Here is a 25,813-nt window from a genome sequence, read left to right as displayed (position 1 = left end):
CTTGACACTCTCAGATGTGGGGTGAGCTCTGGGTGCCCACATCCCCTGCCTCAGGGGGCAGGACATCCCTCAGCATCTCCCCTCACCGGGGTGAAGGATTTGTGCTGGCCAGGACACAATCCCTGATCCCACTCTGGGCTGGGGCTGGGGTTGGAGGCTGATTTTTGGGGGCCACTGCAGTGAAGCCTCTTTCCCTGCCACCCCTGCAGCTCAGCGAGCTGATGGGCGACAAACGCCGGGAGGTGGAGAAGGAGCACGAGAGGAGACTGGAGAGGATGAGAGGGGAGCACCGGGAGGCCCTGGCAAGGATCCAGGAGCAGTACCAGGAGGAGGTACTGCAGCCGGGGGCTGCGCTTGCAGCGGGTACTGTGTGTCCCTGCTGCATTGCTGGCTGCGTTGCTGCATTGCCCCGTGCCTCACAGAGGTGTTTCCCTGCCCCTGGCCCGGCAGGAGCAGAAGCAGAGGTCGGAGCTGCTGCAGGGGCTGCGCGGGGAGGCTGCACGGCTGCGGCAGCTGCACGACGCCGAGGTGAGGGGGCTGCAGGCAGAGCTGGAGGGGAGGCTGGCAGCCCTGCAGCAGAGGCACAGCGAGAAGGTGAGCAGCAGGCTCTGCCTCTGGCCCTCGGGGCTCCTGAGGGACGGCCTGGGGGCTCCCCACCGTGTCCCCCTGCACGACGAGGGGCAGGGCACCCTCCCAGCTTGTGTTCTCCTGCTGAGGGAAGAGCTCGTGCCATTCTCTTTAACTCCCCGTGCAGGAAAGAAAGCTCCAGGATTCGGAGAACGAGCTTGAGATCCGCATGAAAAACATCCAGGCCAGATCGGAGCAGCTCCTGAGCCAGGTGAGCCTCACAGAGCTTCCCCAGTCTGTGCCGGTCCTTTGGCTGCTTCCTCACGGGGAGCTGCTCAGGAAAGCTCAGCCAGGGCTTCTGCTGCCACTCCCCTCACAGGGAAATCTTTGTCACCAGGGCTGAGCATTGCTGGGGCTGCTGTTTGCTTGGAAAGTCCGAGCTCTGGGTTTGCTCAGTGCTTTGGGGGGCGGTCACGAAGCAAACCTGACAACCCACTCGTTTTGGAATGGCCTTGACACTGAGGTGCTGCCCAGCATCAGAGTGCCCTGGCTCTGACACTGTCCCCTGCCACAGGAGGAGTCCCTGCAGAGGAGGAGGCAGCTGCTGCTGGATGAGGACAGGCGGATGCAGCTCGAAAGAGACGTACGGACCCTGGGGCTGCAGAGGGGCTGTGCTGCTCTGGGGCTGGGGGCAGCACCTCGGGGCTGGGGCTTTAGGAAAACAAAGTGCTGGGAGGTGGCTTAGTTCTGAGCTCCACAAAGAGAAGAGCCAGTCCTGTTCTCCCAGGACTGCTGTGTGGGTGTGCAGCTCTGGGACCCCCTGAGCTGTGTGCCCCTTGTTTTGCTCTTGGGGAAATGACCATGAGGGATTTTCTGGTTTGCTTCTAGGAGGCTGCTCTAGCCTCTCAGCTGCGCCTGGAGGAGAGCAGGAAGGAGCACTCCAGCCTGCTGGAGTCCACCCGGCAGCTGAGGAAGACCCTGGAGGAGCTGCAGGACCAGAAGGCTGAGCTGGAGGCCCAGGTGGACTTGCTGCAGACCCGGAGCCAGAGGCTGCAGAAACGCATCGGGTGTGTGAGAGAAATTTCCTCTGATACCAAAAAATCAGCCCTGTGCCCCTGACAAACCTCTCTAACCTAACCTGGGCCTCTCCCCAACCTCTGAGCTCTGTGTTTTGGGCCATGTGCCTTCAGAATCCTGAGGTGCCCATTGGGGGCACAGAGTTGCTGGGGGCTGGTTCCAGGTTTTTCATTAACTCAGGGTGAATTTCAATTTGCTCCTTCACCTCTGCATGTCAGGTCCGTTTGTCTCCTCCACTCCTGCCTTGGGAGGTTAAGGAGGTGCTGTGAGAGGGGCACTGAAATGCAGAGAGGTTTTCCCGAGGGGGCTGAGCTGCTCAGGAAGGGTGGGAAGCAGTTTCCCTGCCCAGCCCTGGTGTTGTCTTGCCCACCTGTGGCCCTTTCCCTGCTGGAATCTGGAGCTCACTCTGGACACCACTGCAGGCTAATCAAGTGCCTCTGCTGCTGCTTTTTCCTGTGGCAGAGAGCTGGAGGAAGCAATCAGGAGCAAGCAGGAGGTTCTGAAAGAACTGGAGGCAGAAGAAAGTGTGGAATCTCCAAGAAAGAAAGCCGAGCTCTGTGTTGAAGACCTGAGAGAAACTCCTCAAGCTGTGAGTAAAGCAGCCTGTGAAGGTGTTTGCCTTGTGAGATCTGAGGCTGAAACTCCCTTGAAAATCCCAGCATTTGTTCCTTCTGTGTGAAACCATTTGAGATGGAGATGGATTTCTCTTTGCTGGTGTGTTCAGTAGTATTTGCAGGTGTCTGTCTGTTATTAGTGTGTGGGAGAGGAGTGTGGGGTACTCAAATCAAAAGCAGGGCTTGTGTCGGGGTGGAAACGTCTGTTACCTCCCAAAGTCACATCAGGACCAGCCCTGGTGCTGTGCTTGGATCTGGGCAGTGCCCTGGTGATGCCATTCCAAGCTTTTGCTGCTCACTGGATTCTTAGGGGGCCCTGGGCTTCTGTTTGCCCCGTAAGCACTTAGTTTTAGCAAGGTGTCACCCTCTCAGCACTCGTCCAGAGAGCCTTCCCCAGCCTCGCAGAGCCCCGAGGAGAGCGACCTGCAGCTCGGTCGGTGAGTGTCCCTGCGCCAGGACAGTCCCTGCCCTGCTCTGCCCAGCCCAGCTCTGGGCTGGGGTCAGCGCAGCGGGCACCGAGCCCCCGTTTTTGGGGTGCCAGGGGAGCCAGGCCAGCCCTGCCTGTTCCTGCAGAGTGCAGAGCTACATCTCGGCGGAGGGGCAGTCCCTGCGCAGCGCCAAGGAGTTCCTGCTGCGCCAGAGCCGCTCCCTGCGCCAGCGGCGCTCGGCGCTCAGGGCTGCCAGGCTGCACTGGGGCCGGGACCTGCGCAGCGCCCCGGGGGCCCTGCAGGACCCCCACAGCTCCCAGCTCCTGCAGGGCATGCGCCAGAGCCTGGAGGAGGTGAGTCCTGGGCACTGCCTGCGCGCGGCTGTTGGGTGGCACGGACTGCCCGCAGCCCTGGCACCAGCTGCTGGCGCTGCCGTGGTTCTCTGGGTGTGGGCATGGTGCCCCTCCTGGTGTGGGCATGGTGGCCCTCCTGGTGTGACACTGGTGACCCTCCTGGTGTGGGCCTTGTAACCCTCCTGGTGTGGGCCTGGTGGCCCTCCTGGTGACCCTCCTGGTGTGGGCCTGGTGGCCCTCCTGGTGTGACACTGGTGACCCTCCTGGTGTGGGCCTGGTGACCCTCCTGGTGTGGGCATGGTGACCCTCCTCATATGGGCCTGGTGACCCTCCTGATGTGGGCATGGTGACCCTCCTGGCGTGGCCCTCATGGCCCTCCTGGTGTGGGCATGGTGACCCTCCTGGTGTGGCCCTCATGGCCCTCCTGGTGTGGGCATGGTGACCCTCCTGGTGTGGCCCTCATGGCCCTCCTGGTGTGGGCATGGTGACCCTCCTGGTGTGGGCATGGTGACCCTCCTGGTGTGACCCTTGTGGCCCTCCTGGTGTGGCACTGGTGACCCTCCTGGTGTGGGCATGGTGACCCTCCTGGTTTGGGCATGGTGACCCTCCTGGTGTGGCACTGGTGACCCTCCTGGTGTGGGCATGGTGACCCTCCTGGTGTGGGCCTGGTGACCCTCCTGGTGTGGGCATAGTGACCCTCCTGGTGTGGGCATGGTGACCCTCCTGGTGTGGGCCTGGTGACCCTCCTGGTGTGGGCATAGTGACCCTCCTGGTGTGGCCCTCATGGCCCTCCTGGTGTGGCCCTCGTGACCCTCCTGGTGTGGGCCAGCTGACCCTCTTGGAAGGGGTTTGGAAGTGAAAGCTCCTTTTCCTTGGACTGACCCTGCCTTGAGCCATGTGCTCACTGTGCACATCCCTTCCCACACTCCCGAGGACTTGGGAGCGATTTCACTGCAGCAGCACTTCCTGTGCTGGGCAGAATGAGGTGATGACAGTCACCCCAGCTGCTGGCAGGGAGGATTTCCTGTCGTTCCTGTTTAAATTCCCTCCTTGGCATGGCTGTGCAGGAGGCAAAGGAGTTGGACAAGATGAAGTCGGCCATGCAGAAAGGACAGGTGCTGCTGAAGAAGAAGGAGGAGAAGCTCAGCCAGCTGGAGTCCTCGCTGCTGGAGGAGGTAAACTCTCCTGGTGTTTGCAGCAGAGCTGGATTTTGGAACCACTTTCTGCGAGAGCACCAGAGGCTGCTGAGTGTGTGGCTGCAGAAGGCAGCTTGGAAAAGCTGCATGGATTGAGCCAGGAGAAAACAAGGGCAGCTCACCTGACGTGAGCTGGGATGGAGCCTGCTCTCCTGACCAAGGCCAACCTTGGAGTCTTTGGCTCTGCCTGGACCGCGTGGCCTGAGGCAGGGCAGCAGCAGATGCCAGAGAAGCAGACCTTTGATGGTCAAACTCTTGCCCCTGGTGCAGAGAGCCCGGCCCTGCAAGAGCTGTGAGGTTATTTAGAGCACAAACCACGCTGGCTCCTGCTGGAAGGGCTGGTTCACGTGGCTGCTGGCTGTGGCCTCTTGCACTCTGAGAGCCACAGCAGTCTCTGGACACTCAGACTTTGCTGTCAGGGGCTGGAGACAAGTTTGCCTTCACTTGACCTGAGTCTGACTGCAGTCCAGCTCTGTAGACAAGCTGTAGGCAGATTTCCAGTAGCTTTTATGTTCCAGGGATGATACAGCAGCTTTTACTGGCATTGTTTTCCTCCTCCTGACCAGCTCTCAGATGAAGATACACTGAAGAGTTCAGCGTGCAAGAAGGTGGTGACGTTTGATCTGAGCACCTCCGAGGACACCAGCAGCACATCCAGTGTGAATCTGGGCCAGTCGAGATGTAAGTGCCCAGCATGTGAGGCTCTGGGCCTGTTCTGCCTTTCCCTCTCACCTCTCTGATGTCCCTGGTCTCAGCTGTGTGTCCAGGGCAGGTCTGGGACTGCTCTGTGTACCACACCCGATTGCAAAAACTTCTCTCCTGCCTGTAGTGGCAGATAAGAGGGATGGAATCTGTGAGTGAACCTGCCTTTTAAATCTCTGTGGATTATAAAATCTCTGTGATTTCCCCCTGATCCTGCAGATCTGTTTTGCTCTTCTGCAGGAGTCTGGGCTTCCCCTTCCTCACATTGTGGCAGGAGAAGCTGCTGCCATTCCCTCTCTGCTGCTCGTGCTTTCTCTTGGGCTCTGGTTGCCTGGAGTTGTGCTGGGGGAGGAAGGGCAGGCAGGCAGGAGCGTTGGATTGATTTGGATTTGCTCTTGTCAGGGCTTGTCCGTGATCCCTTTCTCCCCCTTTCTTCCTTCAGCTGACCTGAGAATGGATTTCTGGCCTGTCCTCCAGCAGGACAAGATCCAGCACCTGAGGGACTCTGTGCAGAGCATCTCCAGCGAGCTGAACGGGGTCCTGGGGCTCCTGGACTCCCTGAGCCAGCACCAGTCCCCTCTGCTCACCTCCACAGCCCGTGAGGGCATCCCTCTGCCCACCTATCCCTCCTTGGCAGGCCTGGGGGGGGGCAGCTCCCTGGGGAACCCCCCCAGGGTGTCCCCCCTGGACCAGTGGGCCCGGAGCAGCAGGCCCAGCTCTAGTTATTCCATCTCGGGGCAGTCAGTGGACAGCATGCTGACAGAGAAATGGCACAGGTATTTCCCAGGTGAGTCTCCTGGCCTTATTCCACCTGCTTTGCTGCCTGCAACTCCTGATTTTGTTCAGGTTTCTGGTGCTGGGGAGGGTGGGTGCACTGGTGCTGCTGGTGGGAAGGGTGCTAAGGGGATAAGGGATGAGGAGCTCGCTCCAGCAGTGCAGCATCTGGCTGATCCTGTCTTCCTGCTCTTTAATACCCAAGGAAGCAGCAAAAAGGGAGCCAGCCCTCTCCACTGGGCCACCCAGGGATCTCCATCTGTTTCCCTGGTGTCCTTGTAGGGATGGCATGGTGTGGTGCAGGAGAGCAGACACAGCCAGATCTGTGGATTTTGTGGGGTCTCTGTTTAATTCTGTTTTCCAGGTGGGTTCCCATCGCTCAGTGAGAGTCCTGTGCCTCTGGACAGCAAGCTGGGCTATGTCCCTGCAGAGTAAGGGCCTTCCTCCTTGAGATTTCCACTGTGCTGCTGTTTCTCTGCAGTGATTATTGGGTCACTGCTCACATAACAAGTAGATTACAATTTGATAATTAATATGAACTACTTATTAGGGAGAAAAGGTGAACTATTAGTATATATGTATTAGGGGAGGTGTTTTTTTCTTCAGCAGCCCATCACTTTCTCATCTCTGGGATATTTTCTTCCCAGACCTCTTTTTCTCCCCACTTACTCTCTTTCTCTCTCTCTGCCACAGTGAACAAATCAGGCTCTTCCAGCATTCCAAGTTCAGTGAGCCAGAGACAAGGAATATTGAGGGGATGATTGAGAGCAACAAGAAATGGCTGAAAGGCTTCAAGAAGGATTCCAAAGTGTATCTTTTACCTGGGTCTGGTCTTTAATTGCATTCCTGCTTCCTGCAGAAGGTAGGAGGAGGGTGGCAGGAGGGGTGTGAAATGAAGAACTGAGCAGCGATTTCGAGGCCTTGGCCTCTGTTGCAGTGCCTGGTTCTGCAGAGGTGTTTAGCAGATGGAGCAGGAGTGATCTGTGTGCTGCTCTCTGAGTTCTATTTGACTGAGGGAGTTTCCCTTCCTTTCCCTGGGTTGTGATGCTCTTTGGTGGTGCTGCTCAGCTGTAGGGGAGCAGTTTGAGCAGGGAATGTGAGGATTTAAAAATATGGACCAAACAGTGCAGAGGGGAGGATGGGGTGGGCAAGAAGGGGTCTGGCTTTGCAGGGCTGCTCCTGATGGAGCCATTGGCATGGGCAGGCCCTGCTGAGCAGCCTGGGAGGAGCTGAGGGCACCTGGAGATGTGTGGACTGGGCCCTGGTGGGGCAGGGAGGGCTGGGCTCCCCCCAGAGCTCTCTCCAGCTCTTTTTTGAGGAATCTTGTAGCACAGGGCTGGGTCCAGGAAGCAAAACCTCTCTGTGGTGTGAGCAGGCTGTGGTACCAGCCTTGTGCTGGGGCTGTGGGTGTCTCTCAGTGTACACTGATATTAGCAGCAAATCCCCAGGGGCTCTGTGCTGCCCTGAGCGTGGCGTGCCTCTGAATTCCCTAATCCCCTCTAATTCCATTTGACTGGGGTGCAGCAGGCTAAGCACAGCCTGTGTGCACTGGGCTGGCTCAGTACCTGCTCCCTGTCCTGTGTGTGCTGGTTCCTGCTGGCAGCCAGGCTTTTCCTTCACCCAGCTTCCAGACCTCTCTCCCCACTGGCACAGAAGCCCCCAGGCAGCAGCCCCAGCCTCCTCCAGCTGGGACTGGATGAAAACAGAGAGATCAAGGTGTACCACTACTGAAAGGTGGGGTTTTTCTCTGTGGTGGGGGGACTGTGCAGTCTCCCCATGATGGGCTGGGTTTTGGGGATGCCCACCCTGGCACCTCCACGGTGTCTGTGTGGCACGTCCTTGAAACTGGGTATTTTTGCAAGAGAGTGGAGGAAGGAGGAAGAGAACTTCCCAGGCGGGTTCTTCTAATCCTGTAATGTGTCCAAATATACTTTATAGACTGTTTAATCCAGCGGTGGCATATCAGGGCTTCAATAAATCAACATTTCCCTCATTAGTATTCCAGCGATGGCAAGGCAGAGCTGTGAATCACAGAGGACTTTGAGTAACTGGTCAAGGGGGAGGATGTGGATCCAGCTGAGGCTCTGCTGGAGGAAATGTGGCAGGAAATGAGCCTGCCCCGATGCCCAGCAAATGCTGGGAGGCAGGTGGGCAGTGTCAGGCAGCCTCTGGCATGGAGTGGCTGCGGAGTGGCTGCGGAGTCTGGGGGTAAAATCAGGGAACAGCACGTTCTGGCTCTGGGGAATGCTCTGCTTGTTTGGGGTGGAAGCAATAGGAACTGAGCCAAGATCTGGAAGAGCCCTCCCCGCTCCTCTCGGGCCAGGCTGGCCAGAGCTGTGCAGCAAAGCAGCTGCTGCAGCTCTGCCCTGTGATGGCAGCGCTGGTGGCAGGACGTGGGGAGGGTCTGTGCAGGCACGGCTGAGGGGCTCCTGTGGGGGACACAGCCCCACCCTGTCCTCCACGCCCTGGGGAGAGGGATCCAGAGCCCGGTCCAGCAGCTGGGACCTCTTTCCATGCACGGGCTGGGAGCCCCTGCCATAAATCCTGGAGTGCATCCGGAGCAGCTCTGCAGGGTCCCAGGAGAGCAGGGCTGTGGGAGGGCTGGAGAGTGCTGAGGAGTTGGGATGAGCAGCTCCTGGACCTCAGCAGTGCCTCATGGCATCGCTCACCAAGTGATGTGAGGTTCCTCTGGAAAGGCCAGGTCCAGAGGGCATCCCAGCACATCCAGAGGGCATCCCAGCCAGTCCAGAGGGCATCCCAGCCTGTCCAGAGGGCATCCCAGCCAGTGCAGAGGGCATCCCAGCCAGTCCAGAGGGTATCCCAGCCTGTGCAGAGGGTATCCCAGCCTGTGCAGAGGGTATCCCAGCCCGCTGGGATGCTTGGGATTGGGAGGGGTTTCACCCTGCCCAGCGGGGAGGAGCCAGGCTTTCATGGGAATGTGCTGTTTGGTTGTCTTTGTCAGTATTTCCTCCGAGCTAACTCTAAATATTTTATGCTTTAAAAAGCCGCCGAGCCACTCGCCCGTTCTGGCTGACAAGGACGCTGCACTTCAAGGGAGCCCATCTGTGAGAAACCCTCTTCAAAGCCGTTCTCCTGAGACAGCTGCTGGGGGGAGGCTGTGAAGCTGCTCCCCACACCCCCCGTGCTGTGAGAGCCCCTGGGCTGGGTGGGGGTGGGCAGAGGGGGGAGCCCCCCGTCTCTGCTCCCTGGGTGCAGTGTGCTGGCACACACCGTGAGCCTGGCACGGGGATGTTTACATGCAAATAGAAATCTATTTTTGATGAACATCATTTTAAAACTCTGAAGAATGAATGTATTTTATTTTTCCTTGCTGTTTTTCTAGAATTTTTGTAATTACTCAATAGCCTTATGCCTTCCTAGGAGAGGAGGGATCTGAACACGGGTATCCCATCTGCTGCTGGATTGCACAAACCCCTTCCTGCAGGGATTTTGCTTTTAGTTTCCTGGATACTCAGAGGACACATGGCAGTCCTTACAGTCATGGGTTTCAGAAGGGACCCCACAGTTGTGGTTGCTGTGGCCAAAGCCATATCACTGAGTCCATTCTGTGTTTTGGGAGAAGCATGCATTAATGGTGCAGGGAAATGCCAGGTTTTTTTTAACAATAACTTGGTTTGAAACGTGCTCCTTTTTCCTGTTAAAACACAGGCTAGCAGCTGTATCTGGTTTTGTATAAATTAAATCAACATGAGCCTGTTTTGTGTGATGGTGGTGGTTGTCACTCTGTTTTGTTGTAGCTGGGTATCCAGCTGTACTTACCTCTCGCATCTCCCCTTGTCTCTGGGCTCTCTCATGTTTTCTCTTGCCAAGGTCATTTCTGGCAGCTCCCAAGACCACTTAAGCAGGCTGTGGCTTTGTTACCATTATTCTTTTAAGTATCTGGACAGGGTAGCAAATGCAGAGGCAGAAAGAAGAAAGCTGAAAACCAAAACTACAGCAGGAGAAGGAGGCGTCGCTCTGGCAGCCTGGGATCTGTTAAAGATGTCTCACTGCACGCTGGCTGTGGCTGCTGGTTTCCCGTGGCTTTGGGAGCAGCCAGGAATTGCCCAGCAGTGTGCTGGGTGCTGCTGGGATCGCTGAGTAACCCTCCCAGGCCTTAGGGAGGGTTGGTGACGTGTTCTTCTCATGCTGCCATCTCCTACCAGCAGCCTGTGGGAGCTGGAGGGGCTGGCGAGGCACAGGGTGTGCATCAGCTGCTGGTGCACAAGTGGAGGCTGAGAGTTTCGTCCTTACAAAGAAAACAAACCACCACCAGGCTTTTTTGCCCCAGTTGCTGCAGTGCCTGAGCTGCACTGGTGTGTCTTTGCCCTCTGGAAGGCTGGAGGAGAGCTGCTGGAGGAGAGCTGGTGGCAGAACACAACAGAGCCACCCTGCTGCTGTTGTGAGGCATCCCAAATCCCAGCTGGAGTGTGCTGTGAGCCTGCTGAGGTGGGTCCCCAGGAGCAGGGGTGACCCCAGGCTGGGCTGGGCTGTCTGCCCCTGCTTCCCACCGTGCCTGTGTGCGTGGAGCAGAGGATTTGCCTTTCCTGGAGTGCCAGCGCCGTGTCTGTTGGAGAAACTCTGCGATTAGAAGAGCAAAAGGGCAGGGCCTGATTACTTGAGCGAGCTGAGCAGGGGCTGTAAGCTCATTAGGGGGCTTGGCCTCTGCCTGCCCGAGGAGGCACAGCTCAGTCCTGCCTGGTGGAGGTCCCGGTGCTGCTCCCAGAGCTCCAGGGCCAAGGGAGCCCCAGAGTGGCCATGCTGGGCACCCTGATGACAGCGCTGTTCTTCGTGGTGAGGGTGGTCAGACAGGTGAGTGTGCCCAGAGGGAGCCTCTGCTGCTCTCACCTGCCTGGGGTGGGAGAGGAGGCAGCAGCTCCTGCTTGCCCTGCTGGGAAGGGCTCGGGCAGGAGGGCTGGGAGCTCTCGGGGCTGCTGTCACCCCGGGGAGGGCTGTGATCGCTGGTGATGGTTGTGGCTGAGCAGCTCTTTCTGTTCCTCTTCCTCTCCTGTCCTCTTCCCTGCTGAAAAACCTTCCCCGTGTGCAGCTGGGGACCAACCTGTTCCGTGAGGAGCCCCTGCCTTACCTGGTGTACCAGCCCCTGCCCTGGCAGATCCAGTGCGTGTCCCAGAGCCGCCGCACCAGCCGGGACAGCGAGGTGAGGCTGCTGGCACTGCCAGGGCAGCGAGGTGAGGCTGCTGGCACTGCCAGGGCAGCAAGGTGAGGCTGCTGGCACTGCCAGGGCAGCGAGGTGAGGGCTGCTGGCACTGCCAGGGCAGCCAGCTCAGGGGATGGCAGTGCTGCTGCAGGGGCAGTTGTGAGCCAGGCAGCCTGGAGGTGTAGGCAAGGGGGAAATGGGATGCCAAGAGGGCAGGATAAGCTGGAAAATGTTGGAGTGGTGATTGCAGACAAATTCAAGCTTATTTTCAGAAATGGAAATATCCCCTGGAAGACCTGGCAGCCCAGGAGCTGCAGGTTCATGGTGCAGGGGCTGTCTCCTTGCTGGTTTGAAATGCAGATCCAGTGAGGATAGGCTGTGCCAACATCCATCCACAGACTGGAGCATCTCACAGCTCTGAGTTTGGATGCAAAGCTATTTCCTGCCTCTCCTTGGAGGTCTTTCCATAAATGCAGATTAATTCATCAGTACTCTTTAAGGGAACAACAGTAAGCAGGTTCCAGTTTCCTAAAGGGAATGGAGAGTGGAAGGGGGGTTCCTGGCTGGCCTGAAGGGACTGTCCTCACTGCCTCTGCCTGGGATAGAACTAACTTTTATTTTATTTCTCTGCCTTTCTAGAGAGGCAGGAACTCCCGACACAACAGCATCTACTCTCTTTCTGGAGAGAAAGGTGAGTGTGGAACAGGCAGAGGGACAGGAACAGTTAACACAAGTAATGGGTGGAACTCATGGCTGGGACTGGATGCAGCAGAACAGGCATTGCAGTACCTGCTTCCTTCTTGGCCTCTTTCTCCTTCCACAAATCTGTCTGTGACATTACTGAGGGGTATTTGATGATGAGATAGTTGTTAATGTGTGTAGCATCAGCCAGTGAAGGTGCCAGTGCTGCAAGGCTGAACATAGAACCCCTCACCTGTGTCTGTGCAGACCCTGCTCCCCTTTCCCTGGAAGCCTGCCCCACTGACTCAGTGGGGTCATGCTGTCCCACAGAACAGCCTCCTTCTCCTTGTTCTGGGCAAGCCCCCTGGCATCCCCCCCTCCTGCCTTTGCTCTTGTCTCAAAGCTCTGCAGCGCTCAGCAAAGAGGATTTGTGCAGTTCTATTCTCGGGGCTGGGGGTGCCATCCCTCCTCGTGGCCCAGGAGCTCTGGTTTCACTCCAAAGGGCTGCAGGTCTGGGGCTGAGCTCACCCAGCGGTGCCTGTCCTCAGCTCTGCCCTTGGGCAGGTTCACAGCTGGCAGGGCAGGGGGGACCCCACTCCCTCCTTTTATTTACCCTTGTACTCCGCAGCTCCTTTTAGGCAGTGAAGGGAAATGGGTTCAGGTGGCAGCGCTGAGTTTATTCAGCAGCATCTGGCCCCAGGATTCCTGATGGCTGCTCGGGGGGTGCTTAGCAGTGACACACTGGCTTAGAGGAGCACTGCTGAGTGCCTTTGATGCAGTTCCTGTTGAATTTCACAATACTTCCCTAATGCCACATTAAGCGGGAGCGGGGAGGGCGCCCATTTGTCAGCGTGAGAGCTTTATTGCTGCGCGGGGCCGGGCTTTTTCCTAATCTTATTTGTGCCTGCGAAAGTAAGTGAGCATCATACGTGGTGATTAAACGTGGCGAAGCTGCGGCCTTCGGGGAGCGGAGCTGTGTAAATAGAGGGCTTAGCACTGCCAGGGAGGCTGGGCGGCTGGGCTTTGCTTTGCCTCCTGTTCCCTGCTCCTTCTGCCCTGGAGATGTCCCTGTGAGCTGGCAGAGCTGTGGTTTCGTGCTGTGAGCTCTGCAGCGAGGACAGCTCTGTCCTGTCTGAGGAATGGGGAGGCCACTGACCCCACGGGAGCCTGCTCAGGGCTGCTGGCACTGTCTGTGCTTGCTGTGATGCTCTGTTTGCTCCCCAGGTGACGTGAGCCCTGATGGCAGCAAGGAGAGCAAGGTCACTGACCCATCTGAGAGGGCAGCCATCACCATCCAGACCCACTTCAGGAGGTACCAGCAGCAGAAGCAGGAGAAGAAGTAGCCACAGCAGCCACCTGTGGCCTGCACCATCCCTCCTGTTTGTCTGTTCTGTGCCCCAGAGACATTTGGGGCCGTGGTGACTGTGAGCCTGCCCCCGATACGTAGCTCCTGGTGCAGGTGTAGGATCTCTGCCCTTGTGTTGGTGCTCACAGGGAGTTCTCTGTCCTGCTCAGTCCTTCCCCAGACAGCATCACTTCATGGGCCAGGCCACAGCTGCTGCTGAGGGGCTGCTGGGGACAGAGCACAGCACCTTTGGGAGCCTTGGCCTGCCCCTGAGTGATGCTGTGAGCCCCATCAGCTGCATGGGTGGGAGGGGGTCCTGTGCAGGCTGGTCACTGCCCAGCTGGGGTTTGTTGCACCCCAAGAACCCTCCCCTGTGCCTCCACCTCCTCCACTCTGCCTCTGGAGCTGGGTGGAACAGTTGCCTTCGTGCCCTGCTCTGTGTGGCCAGCAGAGTGGCCAGCACGGTGTCTGGGGCCAGCCTGGAGGGGGACACTGCCAAGGGAACCTGCTGCAGGCTGCGAGGGGGCAGGAGGTGAGCTGGGAGCTGGAGCTTTCCTTGGGGAGAGCTGGCTGGGGTGCCCTGGTTCCAGAGCAGGCACTGGGTGGGACTCTGTCCTCCCTTGGGGTGACCCTGCTTTCCTTCCTGAGACACGGCAATGCTGGTGTTGGGCTCGGAGCCCACCCAGCCCCTGGCCTGCCCCTCTGGTGCATTCCTGAGCTTGATGGCTTCTTCTCGGCTGTTGGCATGGCCTGGGTGGGCTGTTCTCCTTCCCATCCTGCTGTGGTGAAGGGCAGGGGCTCCCTGAGAGCAGGGGGTGGTGGGGGCTCACGGGGGACTGCTGGAAACTCGTGCTGTGCTAAACCGTGCAGGGCCAGGGCTGTGCCTGCTGGGGAAGGGAAGGGAAGGGGGGAATCCTTGCTGAGATGTAGAAGGAAATCTCTACTAGCCAATTCCAATAAAGTTGTATTAATCTCTGTTAATCCGTTCCTCTTTTTATCTTGCTAATCTGCTTACTCTCACAGCTGAACACGCTTGCCTTTTCTTGCCTCATCTATTTTTAATTTTATTTTCCCCTTCTATTTCTATTCTAAGCCTGGCTTGGTATTTTGGAGGTGCTGCCTGGCTGTGACCCTGGTTTAAGGGCTTGGCACTTGGTTTTCTCTAAAACCTGTGTTATGTAATGGTTTATAAATGTTATGTGCTCTGATGCCTCCCCATCAGCCTGGCTGGGTAGGGTGCCCCTCCCCACACGGGATCTGCCTTGACAGCAGCTGGCTCTGAGCAGTACCTGAATAATGACCAAAAATGATAAAAAATGGGCACAAGAAATTGTCTTAGCAGCTTGTTTCTCAAGCACCAGAGGTGAACAGCTGCCAGGCTCTGGCCAAGGCGCTTCCTACTCTGCAGGATTCCAGGAGTTACCTTAGTTAGGAAGGAGCAGATGGCAAAGGAGGATCTGTGGCCAGTGTGCCAGCAGGCTGGGAAGGGCACTGCAGAGCTGCACGTGGAAGCTGCAGTAACATCACTGTATTTGCATGTCATTTTAATTTGGGTACTCCAATTAAAAAAAAAAAAAAAAAGAAATCAAGGAGAGAGGTTGAAAAAATGACCTCTGCAGTGCTTGATTATAGTTGATGAATTAAACCCTGTCAAGAGTAAAGAAAAAATAAAAGAGAGAATGGTACAAATCTGTGCATAGATACTCAACTGCTGTGGGCTAAAATAGGAAATGGATCTGTTTGTAAGGGAAGAGCTGGAACCAGTTGGTAGCAAGCATGGATGGGAAAGTAATAAAAAAACCCACCAAAACCTGAGCTCATAAATTAGAGGAAAAAAGGAAATGAAAGTGCATGTAGTTAATTACACCTCAGACAACACCAGAACCTCCTCAGAAAGGGGAAGTTCTACTTTGGGTAACTAGAACAAGAGTTAATAATGGCCTGAGCTGTTTTTTTGCCTTTGGAGCAGCTAAGGAGGGCTGGCAGCACTAGGGTTTCAAGTTCTCTTGTTTTCACAACTTTGTATGAAAGGGGGGAAGTAGCATCAGCATTTCTTTGGTCTGATATTGGTGTAGCTGATGGTGAAAAGTAAGAACAAATGACGGGGTGAGGTGGTGCTAGGTCCCACCGTGGTTCTCTGTGCTGCCCCATCCTGGGGCACCTGTGCAGTGCTGTGCTGCCCTGAGCCACATCCACCAGGACCCAGGGAGGCAGAGGCAGCGCGGGCCAGGGCTCTGTGCTGGATTCCCCGGGCTCCAGGCCGTGCTGGACCCACCACCACGCGCTCCAGCGTGACCAAGGACAGCTGTGCTCCTCCTCCTGCTCCCAGCTGGGGCTGGGACTCATCCCAGGGAACAAGACCCTGCTTGGAGGAGCTGCTGTGCCTCGCTGGATGCTGGATCCGATGCTGGAGCCCCCCTGCACTTACCGTGAGCTGCCAGAGCTGTGCTGTGGCTCATGAGGGTCTGGGCAGCCGTTCGCCCCTCCGGATGAGCTGGAGCAGGATTCCTGTCTGGCACCATGGTTTGTCCTGGGCTGGAGCTGGACTAGGTACTGCTCTCAGTGCTGTGGCACACTCTGCTCATGACTGGTCTGTCCTGCTCCATGGAACCATTCCCAGCACCCTGCTCCCGTTTCTGACCCTCCTCCTGCCCCACAGCTCTGCAGGTGGATACGTGCCTTATTATTCTTTAATATTCAACGCCTTGCCTTTGTATTTCTGTACTTTGCCTGCCCTGGGCTGTCCCTCTCCATCCTCCTGCCCTGTCCTGCCCCAGCCCTGCTCTGCCTAATTCCCTGCTCACTTCACAAACGCCCCGCGTATAAACATAACCTTTATTGCACACAGCGCTGGGTTTTTTTTCATAGAAAAAGGTATTAACACATAAGCATTTGCAAATTGAAGCAACTCCTGCTGTTTTCAGAACAGTAAAATAGCATGCAATGTCTCGGAGACGTTCCTTTTTTAAAACCACCGACAAGATCAGGGAGAGAGAAAAAAAAAAAAAAAGTCGCTGAGTCTTTCCTTGTGCCCCTTTCAAAATGATGTGAAATATATATATATGTTTACATATATATTATATTTTTAAATCTGTAACATCAAATTCTTTGTGCCCTGGTTTCTTTTTCTGTTTGGAGAAGAAGAAAATAGCTTCATTTATACAAAAGAGTCCGTTATGTACAAGTTTGTTAATTAAATATAAACGGCGCGGGGAAACGAGCAGCATCCGGCGGCGGCCCTACACCAGCGTGTAGGACTTGGAGTAGGCTCCGGCACCCTGTTTTTGAGACCTGCCTACCCCCGACGTGCTCATCTCCAGCAGCGAGTCCCTGGAGCCCCCCACTTTGGAGTGCGTGGGCACCCGCGCCTCGGTGGTGGCGGCGGCCACGGGGGGCTCGGCGGCCACGGGGGGAGCCGGGGCAGCGCTGGCGGCGGGCGCGGGCGCGGGGCCGGCCGGGCCGGGCATGGGGAGAGTCCTCTGAGGTAAGGTGGTTGCGGCGGAGGCCGGGGGAGGCAGCCCCAGGGGCTTGGCGCCGGGCTCCAGCGTCATGTGCCGGGCCTGTGCGTGGTACGCCCGGGCCAGGTTGCGGATGGAGGCTTCCCGCGGCGGCACCACCGGGCACGGCTCGTGCGCGTCGGGCTTGCGGAAGAAGGCCTCCGACTTGACGTACAGCGGGAGGTTGCAGTAGTCACCTGCCAAGGGAAGAGGAGGCAGGTAAGGCTCTGCAGGGACCCTCTTGCCCCCCACCCTCTGGACGTGTTGGCTTTGGGCTACGGAGAATGAGTTGGGCTACGGAGAATGAGTTGGGCTATGGAGAACCTGTGCATATAGAGAACATGTGCTACAGAGAACGTGTTCTGTCGAGGACGTGTTGGTCTATGGAGAACATGCTGGGCAACGGAGAATACGTTGGCCTAAGGAGAATGAGTTAGGCTATGGAGAATGAGTTGGGCTATGGAGAACCTGTGCTACAGAGAATGTGTTCTATCGAGAATGTGCTGTGCTACAGAGAACATGAGCTACAGAGAACACATTGGGCTATGGAGAATGAGTTGGGCTATGGAAAATAAGTTGGGCTATGGAGAACCTGTGCTACGGAGAACATGTTCTTTCGAGAAGGTGTTGTGCTACAGAGAACACAGGCTACGGAGAACCTGTGCTACAGAGAATGTGTTCTGTTGAGAACATTTTGTGCTACTGAGAACACGTTGGACTGTGGAGAACCTGTGCTGTGGAGAACCTGTGCTACAGAGGATGTGTTCTGTTGAGATCATTTTGTGCTACAGGGAACACTTTGGGCTACAGAGAACCTGTGCTCTGGAGAACCTGTGCTACAGAGAATGCGTTGGGCTACAGAGAAAGTGTTCTACTGAGAACATGTTGTGCTACATGGAACCAGGCCCGGCTGTAGAGGGAGAACGTGCTGGGCCATAGAGAATGTGCTGTGCTATAAAGAACGTGTCACATTGTCATCCCAAAATTGTCCCACTCCATGCAATGCAACACCTGGGATGCGCCAAGCTCTAGTGTTCAGTGCTGTACAATGTCCTGTAATGTGTCATGATATAATAGTGTTAATTATAATGCTAAATGTAGAGTGATCGATGTTATACTGTGATGTAATACTGAATGTACAGTGAAATACACTATTATAACAGTAATAATGTGATGCTGAAGTTCTGACACAGGACAGGCACGGATCCTGTTCTGTAAAGGACAGGGGAAATGCTCCTTGTGCTGTGTCCCCCTGTGCCAGCAGCCAGCAGTGGGAGTTGGTGTGTCCTACACCCAGCTTTACCCTACCAAGGTGAGAGGCTGGGCTGCCACAAACCACACACCCTGCTGTGCTGTGTTATGGCATCATCTATAGTTAGTGCCTTAATTTAAGGGTTTTATGTCTGTGTATGGATAAGAGCCCGTGTTGTTATATTGGCTGTTATCGGTGTTATAGGGTTTATTTCTGCTCTATCACACTGCTCCCTTTGTGTTCTACAGCATCACCTCCAGCTGTAGGGCCTTAATTGAAGGATTTATATGTCCACAGATGTAAACCCCTGTTATTAGTTTGCCTTTTATATTTGCAATATATAACACCTCTAGCCAAAGAGCGTTGCTCCTTTAATTGTATATATCGTGCAGTGTGTTCTGTAAGGGCACGTTCCTCTCTTCACAGGATGTGGAGAGAATGTAATTAATACAGGATCTGTGCTGTTAATACAGGATACAGCACATATCCATATGGGACTATATGTATTTTAGGAGTTATGGTTATGTGTATATATATAAAGTTTTACATTAAAAATATAAGTATAATTTCTATAAAAATAAGTATTATATATAATACATATTATTTATATAAAAATGTACATAAATCTCTATATAAATACATTCAAATATCTATATAAAATATAAAATAATTCTATATAGATATATACATAAATCTCTATATAAATATATTAAAACTTACATGTAAGTTTACATAAACCTATATATAAATGCATAAATTTTTATATGGAAATATATAAATTGCTATATAAAATATAGAAACTTATATAGCCATATATAAAACTCTATATTAAGAATATAAAAATATATGTATAAATATATTTTATATAAATGTATATATTTGCATATAAACATATAAAAAATATATAGTTAAATATGTAAACATTTATATAATATAGATTTATATATATATATAAACCCCAGTGTTATTATATTGTCTCTTACAGGTGTTATATTGGTGTTATTATAGCACTATTGCCTTAAATCTTGTATGCTTTATAATAGGTTCTGTAAATTCCTTTTTTTTTAAGGTTACAACAGTGTTACACCTAATACACTCTGTGCTACTTAAACTATGCCATAAAAATATGTGGTCTAATTTGAGGAGAAAGATGATCCCATTATATTGTGTGCTATATAATCAGTAAATAAATTAACTATCAATTCCCACCAATGTTTTTTTCAATCTAACTTCCGAGTATTGTTCTATTTTGAGGTAATAAAATTCATGTGGGTGAGAAATTGTCGGGGTTCTAGCACTAGGGATAGGGAAGAAATACTGAGGAATATCAAGGAATACTGATGAACATTAAAGCAGGGGGAAAATACTGATAAACACTGAGGAATACTAAAAATGAGTGCCAAAAAATGGGGAAGGTACTGAGGATCTGGGGCAGTGCTGAAAGATGGGGGGGAATAACAAGGAATACTGATGGATATTAAAAAATGGCAATGAATACTAAGGAAAAGGAAGGAAGAGTAAAGAATAGCCAGGGATACTGAAAAATGGGATGGAACACCAAAGAAGGGAAAAGAATACTAAAAAAGCAACAAAAAATAATGAAAAATATCAATGAATGAGGAAAGAACAGTAAGGATGCCAATAAATAAGAAGGGAACAGTAAAGAGTAGACAGGGATATTGAAAATGGGAAAGAATAATTAAAAAAACCATGGGGAAATATCGAAGGATGTGGAAAGAACAGTGAGGAATGCTAACAAATAAAAAGGAATATTGAAAAATGGGAAGGAACAATAAAATATGGGGGGGGAAATACAAAGGTATGGGAAGGAACACTAAAGAATGGGGAGAAATACCAAGGAACTGGGCAGAAAAACACTGAAGCTTTGTTGGAATACCAAGGAATGGATGGAATGCCAAAGGATGAAATATCAAGAAATGGGGAAAGATATTAATCAACAGAGAAAGAACATTACAGCACGGGGAGAAATACCAAGAATGCTGAGGAATACAGGACTGGGAAGGCCTCCTAAGGATTTTGGGAAGCTCTGGGGCGCTGAGGCTGGGCAGGACCCCCACAGGGCCCATGGGAACCTACTCTTGCTGGCGCGGTGTGGGATGGGCACGGCCACGCCCTTGCCCCGCTCGCTGTCCTGGGGCTTGGGCGGCGAGGCGGTGAAGCGGCAGATGCCGGGCTCGGACGGGGTGCTCATGGAGGTCATGCTGTCGGCGTTGTCCGTGGTGCCCGTGGTCATCTGGTCCGAGGAGCTGTCGGAGATGAAGCACTCGGTGATCTCGAACTTGGCGTGCTGCAGCTGCTCCTCCAGCTTGGCGTGCTCGTAGGCGCGCGCCAGCTCCTCGTAGGTGGACGAGGCGCTCTCCGTGGACACCATGCTGTTCCGCCCCTTGTCTGTGGGGAGAGGACGTGTCACCTACCTGCCAGCTCTCCCTGGCCTGGGAAGCCTTTTTCCATGTCACGGGAAGGTCCAGGCTGTCCCTGCTGGGATACACCTGGCCACCTTCAAGGCCAGGTTGGATGGGACATACAGAACCTGGACTAGTGGAAGGGTGTGGATATTCTCAGCTCAGTCAGAGAGAAAAAGTGAAAGATTTCTGCCAGGCTAAGCCTGGGAAAAAGCCCAATAAGAATATAAACAATCTATTATCTTACTTTCCGTTCATATGGTTTATAGATATGTTCTACCACACTGACCTAAGTCCAGTGTACCAATCAGGTGAAATGTTTTTACTCTAAGACCAATGGAATTAATGGTCACGATGTTCTCTATAAAAGAGAGAAGTGCTTTTAAATAAATGCTCATTTCGCCTTCTGAAATCGTGACAGTAATTTTGCCTGTCCCTGGCTCAACAGCATCAGGAGGGTGGAACAAGATGAGCAATAAGGTCCCTTCCAACCCAAAACACTTTGTTTTTTGATAATTCTATCTGTCCCCATAGCTGGGCATTGGCCTGGCTGCTCAGAGCCACCAAGTCCTGGTTCCACAATCCCACTGAACCCTGAACTCACAGTTTGGGGTCTCTGCGAGCCCCAGGGCAGCAGATCGCTGCCAGCAGCGGTGGCCCTGCACACCTGTGTCCTGTGAGAGGCTGGCGCTGTAGCTGTCACTCTCGGTGACCGTGATGCCGTGCTGGGAGCCCACGGTCCGCCAGTCCGAGGTGAGGGTCCGCGCGGGGGTGGACGCCTGGCACTTGGTGAGTGTCCACTGGCTGGAGTACCGGTTGCGGGTGCTGTGAGCAGACTTCACGCTCTTCCTCGACACGGGGTCTACGGCACAAAGGCGCCAGAGTCACGCTGGGTCCCTCCCATCACAGCCAGGATGCTGTCCTGTCTCCCTGGAGCACAGCCTACCCCTTCTTCCTTCCCAGCAGCTGCTTTTGGGCACAGGCAGTGCTGGAGGAGAGTTCCCCACACCTGCCCCATGTGTACAACCCCCAGCGCAGCCAGCCCAGCCCCACGCACTCACTGGTGCCGGGGCGGATGTCGGACATGTCGATGAGGGGCCCCGTGTTCTGGATCAGGGCTGGGTGATGCAGAGAGACGCCCGTGCAGAAGCTCTGGGGGTTCACCGCCTGGCTGAACTCCGTGTCGGTCACCGGGATCGTGGCTTTGTCATCCCCTGTGGGAGAGAGCTGGAGCTCAGACCCCTCTGACCAGGCACTGTAGGCACCTGCTGGCCCACACTCAGTCCATCCGTGGGACTCCAGCGCTCTGGGGCAGCAGGGGATGGGAGCTTTGCCTGTGCTTACCCAGCTGCTTGATGCCCTCCTTGTCCTCGATGAGGAGCTGCACCCGCGGGATGTCGATGTGCAGGCGGGGACCCTGTGGGGGCCCCTTCACCGGCGTGTCAAAGCTGCGGTTATTCTTGCTGTGAGGTGAGAGGGGATGCAGACCCGCCCATTACCGGACAGAGCCCCGGCGGCTCCAGCCTGGCACGGGCTGGGGATTGCCACCAGCCTGCCCACCCGGAGCTCAGCTCTGCCCAGGCGTGCTGGGACCCTCGGGCAGGCAGGAGCAGCCAGCAGCACTGGGCTGCTGTGCCACAGAGTCACTGCCACAATCTTCACAGGTGTGAGTGTGAGCAGGTCTGAAACCGAGTGAGGGCTGTACCTTAAAAGCAGCCACGACCACCCCCAGCACCACCTATTCCCTGCCTCTCCACCCAGCCCCAGCCACAGGCAGACGCAAGACTCACCTGATCAGCATTTCTGCCAAACTCTTTGCATCTGCGCAGGAGACACAAAAACCAAGAAGTTTTTTGCAAGGGAGCACTTTATGACACAATGAGGCAGCCCAGGAACACAATCTGGGGTCCCCAGTGCTGTGCCTCTTAATCCCGTCTCACCTCGAAGCCTCTTCAGCCGCTTCTCCTTCCTCTTCTTGCGGATGATGAAGAGCAGGGCCACTCCCAGCGTGGCCAGGATCACGGGGCAGGCGATGGTGAAGAGCTTCTTCACGTCATCACCCTCCCCTTGGGCAGACTTAATCGGGGGGATGGTGCCTAGGGCAGAGCATGGGTGGGCACTCAGCATGCCGGGACCCCCCGTTCTGGTGGCGCTTCCCCCAGCCCGTGCCCCACTCACTGCCGTCGTAGTCCAGCGTGGCGAACTGCGTGGTCTCGTTGCCGCAGCCGGCGCTGTTGCAGGCCTTCATGCGCAGCTCGTACCAGGTGGCCTCCCGCAGCTCGGTCAGGAACACCTCGCTGGAGCTGTTGGTGCGCAGGCTCTGCCACACCCAGTTGCCCTTGGGCCGGTACTCCAGCACGATGGCCGTGATGGGGCAGCCCCCGCTGCTCCAGCCCTGCAGGTTCAGCCTGGCGTGCGTGGAGTTGATGTGGGTGAAGAGGTGCTGGTCCTTGCTGAAGGAGGGCTCTGCGGGAGAGGAGCCGTCAGGAGGGTGGGGAGGGGACCCTCTGGTGGGGCAGGGACGCCACAGGCCAGGCTCACCTCTGCCGTGGGTCTTGGCCTCGATGATCTCGCTGATGCGGCCGGCGCCGACGCTGTTCTTGGCCGCCAGCTTCACCTTGTACCAGGTGCCACACTTGAGGCTCTCCAGCTTGAAGGAGCGCTCGGAGGAGCTGATGAACACGTCCTTCCACTCCTCGCTGTTGTCCACCGAGTACTGGAGCACGAAGCCTGTGGGAGCAAGGAGGGGGTCACCTCTGGGCAACACGCGAGGGGAAGGGGCTGTGGTGTTACAGTGAGCTCATGGGCACCCTGTGCCCCCCTTTCCCCGGGACCCTGTGACTCTGATCAAGATAACCCCTGGATCCTCCTTCCTGCCCCAACAGGGTTGGCGGAGAGCCAGGAGAGCCCACCCTGTCCAAAACCTATATAGACCCCTGAGATTTCCTGTTCTTTCTCTCTTGCCCCGCTCTCCATGGACACCACAGAATAAAGAGAGCTGTACCAACCAACACCCTGGGGTAAGAGCCTCTTTTGAATATTTATCCCTCTCCTGGTATTCCTCCCCCCACAGCCCCTTATCTCTGAGCTAGTCGGATTCTTCGGGGGGCTGCATGGAGGGGGGAAAACTACATGGTGGCACAAAGCCTGTGCCCACATCCAGCACAGCCTTGCAGGGCCAGAGCACCCATCACACCAATTCCTGCACTACTCTGCGCTCACGAGCAGTGGTGGAAGCTGCCTGCTGTGCCCACCACACAGAGCCAGGCAGGAGCCATGGACAAGAGAAGTGTGGGCACACTCAGAACCTCCTGAGAGCTCTACCAGCACCCCTGGCCACACCAGCATGCCCGGGATGGCCCCACTGCTCATTTCCACACGGGAATGCACGCTGTGATTGAGTGGTGCGAGGCTATAAAGGGAAAGCCGGAATTAAGCAGCTCCCTCGGGAGGCTGCAGGGAAGTTGCTCCTGTCATTGCAGACCGCCTCCTCTCCCGTGATGAAGAGTATTAGGAAGCACACTGTGTCCTAGATGAGCAAACCTGTTACGCTGCCATCAACAGAGCACCTGGAGACGGCTGCTCTGGGCTTCCCGGGGAGCACAGGGACACAGGGACAGCCCCAAGGGCATCGGGGCATCTCGGGACAGCACATCCCTGCTGCCCTGGCCATGCTGGCCAAACTTTCCCGGTGCATTGGTAGGTTTGGCTATTTCTGGAGGATATTTAGCCAATTCTCAAATAAAAATAGCAGGGAAGAGTAGGCTTCCTGCCTTGCTGTGTACATAACGAGCTGCACGAGGCAGGGCTGGCAGGATGGCCCCGGTGCCAACGCCACCCAGGTACCACTGTGGCAATGCCAGAGGGTTCATGTGAAGGAGCTCTGTGAACACCCAGCTCCAGCTCGGGCAGAGCAGTGGGGACACTGCTCACACCTTCCCACCACCAAGGATTCCCTGTGGATGGTGATTCCAGGAACTTCCCAAAGCCATGGGTGTGTGATTCCCAGCCGTGTCCACACCAGCCCTGACACCCCCACACCACCCACCCTGGTGCCTGCCACTGCTTATTTATTTATTTTGTACCTGCGGTGTGTTTTTAATATTTCTAATCCAATTATAACCAAATTTATCAACAGAGTCCGCTGGAGTGAAAGGCTGCTGGCTGGGGAGATTTGCTTGTAATTACTTTCATGCTTTTAATTAATTGTAAGCGAGGTCTCCTTCCTCGCTCCCCACTCCCCCCTCCGCACGCAGCTGTTTCAACCTATAATTCATGAGATGAATCAGAGCAGAAAGGAGACTTGGGAAAGCTGGGATGCTCCAGGAGCCCTCCCAAAGCCCCCAGCCTGTCAGGGATGTGGGACAACTCCTGCTCTGCTGGGTTCAGAGTGGCACCAATACCAGGAGACACGGAGCAGCACCGGGGCTGGCCCTGGCCACCACCACCTTAGCACCCAGTGATGTGCCCTTCCTTAGCTACATCGGTCCCTGCAGCTTGTCCAGAACACCTGACAAACCCCTCATCAGGGCTGGCAGCCCCTGCTACGACTCAGAGGCATCAACCTCACTCTGAAGCATTTCTGATGCATTTTGGAGAGGGGGAAACTGAGGTGCAGATAAAAAAGGTGTGCCTGAAAATATGTTCTGTGAGGATGGAACCAGTCATGGTTCTGGGTGAGCTGCTGGCAGCAGCCCCATCACTCACAGCAGCCCTACCTCGGATGGAGCTGCCCCCGTTGTCCCCAGGGATCCAGGCCAGCGTGATGGACGATGCCGAGGTCTTGGAGACGGTCAGGCGGGGCTGGTCTGGGGGCACTAGGGAGGAGGGAAAGCCCATGAGCACCTCACACATGCAGAGTGCCCCAAACTGTGCCCCCCAAAAAAGTGGCCCTGGTGCCTGGACCAGCAGGAGCCCCTGGTGCAGGACAGACCCCGGGCACTGGTGGGTGGGGATGGAGCGCGTCCGTGCAGGGCAGGCACGGAGCTGGAACCCTCACCTTGCACCAGCAGGTTGATGATGATGGTGTCGAAGCCCCAGGTGTTGGTGGCAGTGCAGGTGTAGTAGCCAGAGTCCTCGGCCTTCACCGAGCGCAGCACCAGCGTCCCGTTGGCCTGGATCAGGCGGTGCCCGTCCACTGTCACCGGGATGGCAGAGTCCTCGCTGCCACGAGGAGAGGGGCACGTCAGCCGCCTGTGGCACAGCCAGGGCTGCCACCAGCCCCCAGCACGGCTGGCAGCCGCCTCCATACCTGTCCTTGGTCCACTTGATGGCAGGGACCGGCTCCCCGACGGAGTTGCACGGCAGCCTCACGTCCTTCATCCACGGCGTGGTGACGGTGCCTCCGAAGGAGATGATCTTGGCGGGGGCTTGGGGGCAAGGAGGAGGTCAGCCTGGGGGGCAGGCCCCCTGCGCAGATCCCCCGAGGCGTAAGGAGACCTGGGACCCCAGTGCTGCCCCTCCTCTGCCCTGGGGTCACCCAGCCGTGGTTTCCTGCAGACCACGGGGCAGGGCACAGCAGCGGAGGTGTCCCCCAGGCTGGCAGCCCCCGTACCTTTGCCCGCGGGCTCGATGGTGACCTTCTCGCTGATGTTGCCGCGGCCGGCGGAGGTGACGGCGGCCACCCAGAGCAGGTACTGCTGCCCCCGGTTCAGGTGGGCGATGCGGTAGAAGAGCTGGTCGGGGCTGGTCTCGTACTCGCTGGGAGCCTGTGGAGGGGGACACGGGAGAAGGTGAAGCTTCGGTG

The 25,813-nt window shown here is 55.5% G+C and overlaps 2 protein-coding genes across 9 annotated transcripts in view; one reads left to right on the top strand and one right to left on the bottom strand.

Annotated features, from left to right (window-relative positions):
* Positions 1 to 9,434, top strand: part of CEP164 (centrosomal protein 164) — a 30,190-nt gene extending 20,756 nt beyond the window's left edge. For 6 of the 7 annotated variants that reach the window (XM_030290898.4, XM_030290897.4, XM_072918270.1 and 3 more), the window contains 15 exons: positions 210 to 332; positions 451 to 594; positions 755 to 838; positions 1,142 to 1,210; positions 1,456 to 1,634; positions 2,107 to 2,233; positions 2,631 to 2,695; positions 2,832 to 3,039; positions 4,107 to 4,214; positions 4,802 to 4,916; positions 5,380 to 5,724; positions 6,076 to 6,142; positions 6,405 to 6,521; positions 7,343 to 7,445; positions 8,717 to 9,434. In XM_030290898.4, coding sequence (XP_030146758.4) covers positions 210 to 332; positions 451 to 594; positions 755 to 838; positions 1,142 to 1,210; positions 1,456 to 1,634; positions 2,107 to 2,233; positions 2,631 to 2,695; positions 2,832 to 3,039; positions 4,107 to 4,214; positions 4,802 to 4,916; positions 5,380 to 5,724; positions 6,076 to 6,142; positions 6,405 to 6,521; positions 7,343 to 7,442 — 1,851 coding nt within the window. In that variant the 3' untranslated portion in view covers positions 7,443 to 7,445; positions 8,717 to 9,434. Of the gene's footprint in view, positions 1 to 209; positions 333 to 450; positions 595 to 754; positions 839 to 1,141; positions 1,211 to 1,455; positions 1,635 to 2,106; positions 2,234 to 2,630; positions 2,696 to 2,831; positions 3,040 to 4,106; positions 4,215 to 4,801; positions 4,917 to 5,379; positions 5,725 to 6,075; positions 6,143 to 6,404; positions 6,574 to 7,342; positions 7,446 to 8,716 lie in introns of all 7 variants that reach the window. The other variant, XM_072918268.1, reaches the window with a different exon arrangement.
* A 6,282-nt stretch (positions 9,435 to 15,716) lies between these two features.
* Positions 15,717 to 25,813, bottom strand: part of DSCAML1 (DS cell adhesion molecule like 1) — a 95,074-nt gene continuing 84,977 nt past the window's right edge. The window contains exons 21-33 of one of the 2 annotated variants that reach the window (XM_030290889.4): positions 25,622 to 25,775; positions 25,319 to 25,436; positions 25,067 to 25,230; positions 24,786 to 24,884; positions 22,609 to 22,797; positions 22,246 to 22,533; positions 22,008 to 22,163; positions 21,858 to 21,888; positions 21,412 to 21,530; positions 21,129 to 21,281; positions 20,735 to 20,929; positions 19,742 to 20,053; positions 15,717 to 16,589 (exon numbers count right to left, since the gene is read on the bottom strand). In XM_030290889.4, the coding sequence (XP_030146749.4) occupies positions 16,135 to 16,589; positions 19,742 to 20,053; positions 20,735 to 20,929; positions 21,129 to 21,281; positions 21,412 to 21,530; positions 21,858 to 21,888; positions 22,008 to 22,163; positions 22,246 to 22,533; positions 22,609 to 22,797; positions 24,786 to 24,884; positions 25,067 to 25,230; positions 25,319 to 25,436; positions 25,622 to 25,775 (2,433 nt within the window). In that variant the 3' untranslated portion in view covers positions 15,717 to 16,134. Of the gene's footprint in view, positions 16,590 to 19,741; positions 20,054 to 20,734; positions 20,930 to 21,128; positions 21,282 to 21,411; positions 21,531 to 21,857; positions 21,889 to 22,007; positions 22,164 to 22,245; positions 22,798 to 24,785; positions 24,885 to 25,066; positions 25,231 to 25,318; positions 25,437 to 25,621; positions 25,776 to 25,813 lie in introns of both variants that reach the window. The other variant, XM_072918264.1, reaches the window with a different exon arrangement.

This window comes from Taeniopygia guttata, chromosome 24 (assembly GCF_048771995.1).
Source record: "Taeniopygia guttata chromosome 24, bTaeGut7.mat, whole genome shotgun sequence".
NCBI classification, from domain to species: domain Eukaryota; kingdom Metazoa; phylum Chordata; class Aves; order Passeriformes; family Estrildidae; genus Taeniopygia; species Taeniopygia guttata.
This window is presented reverse-complemented; position numbering and strand designations above follow the sequence as displayed.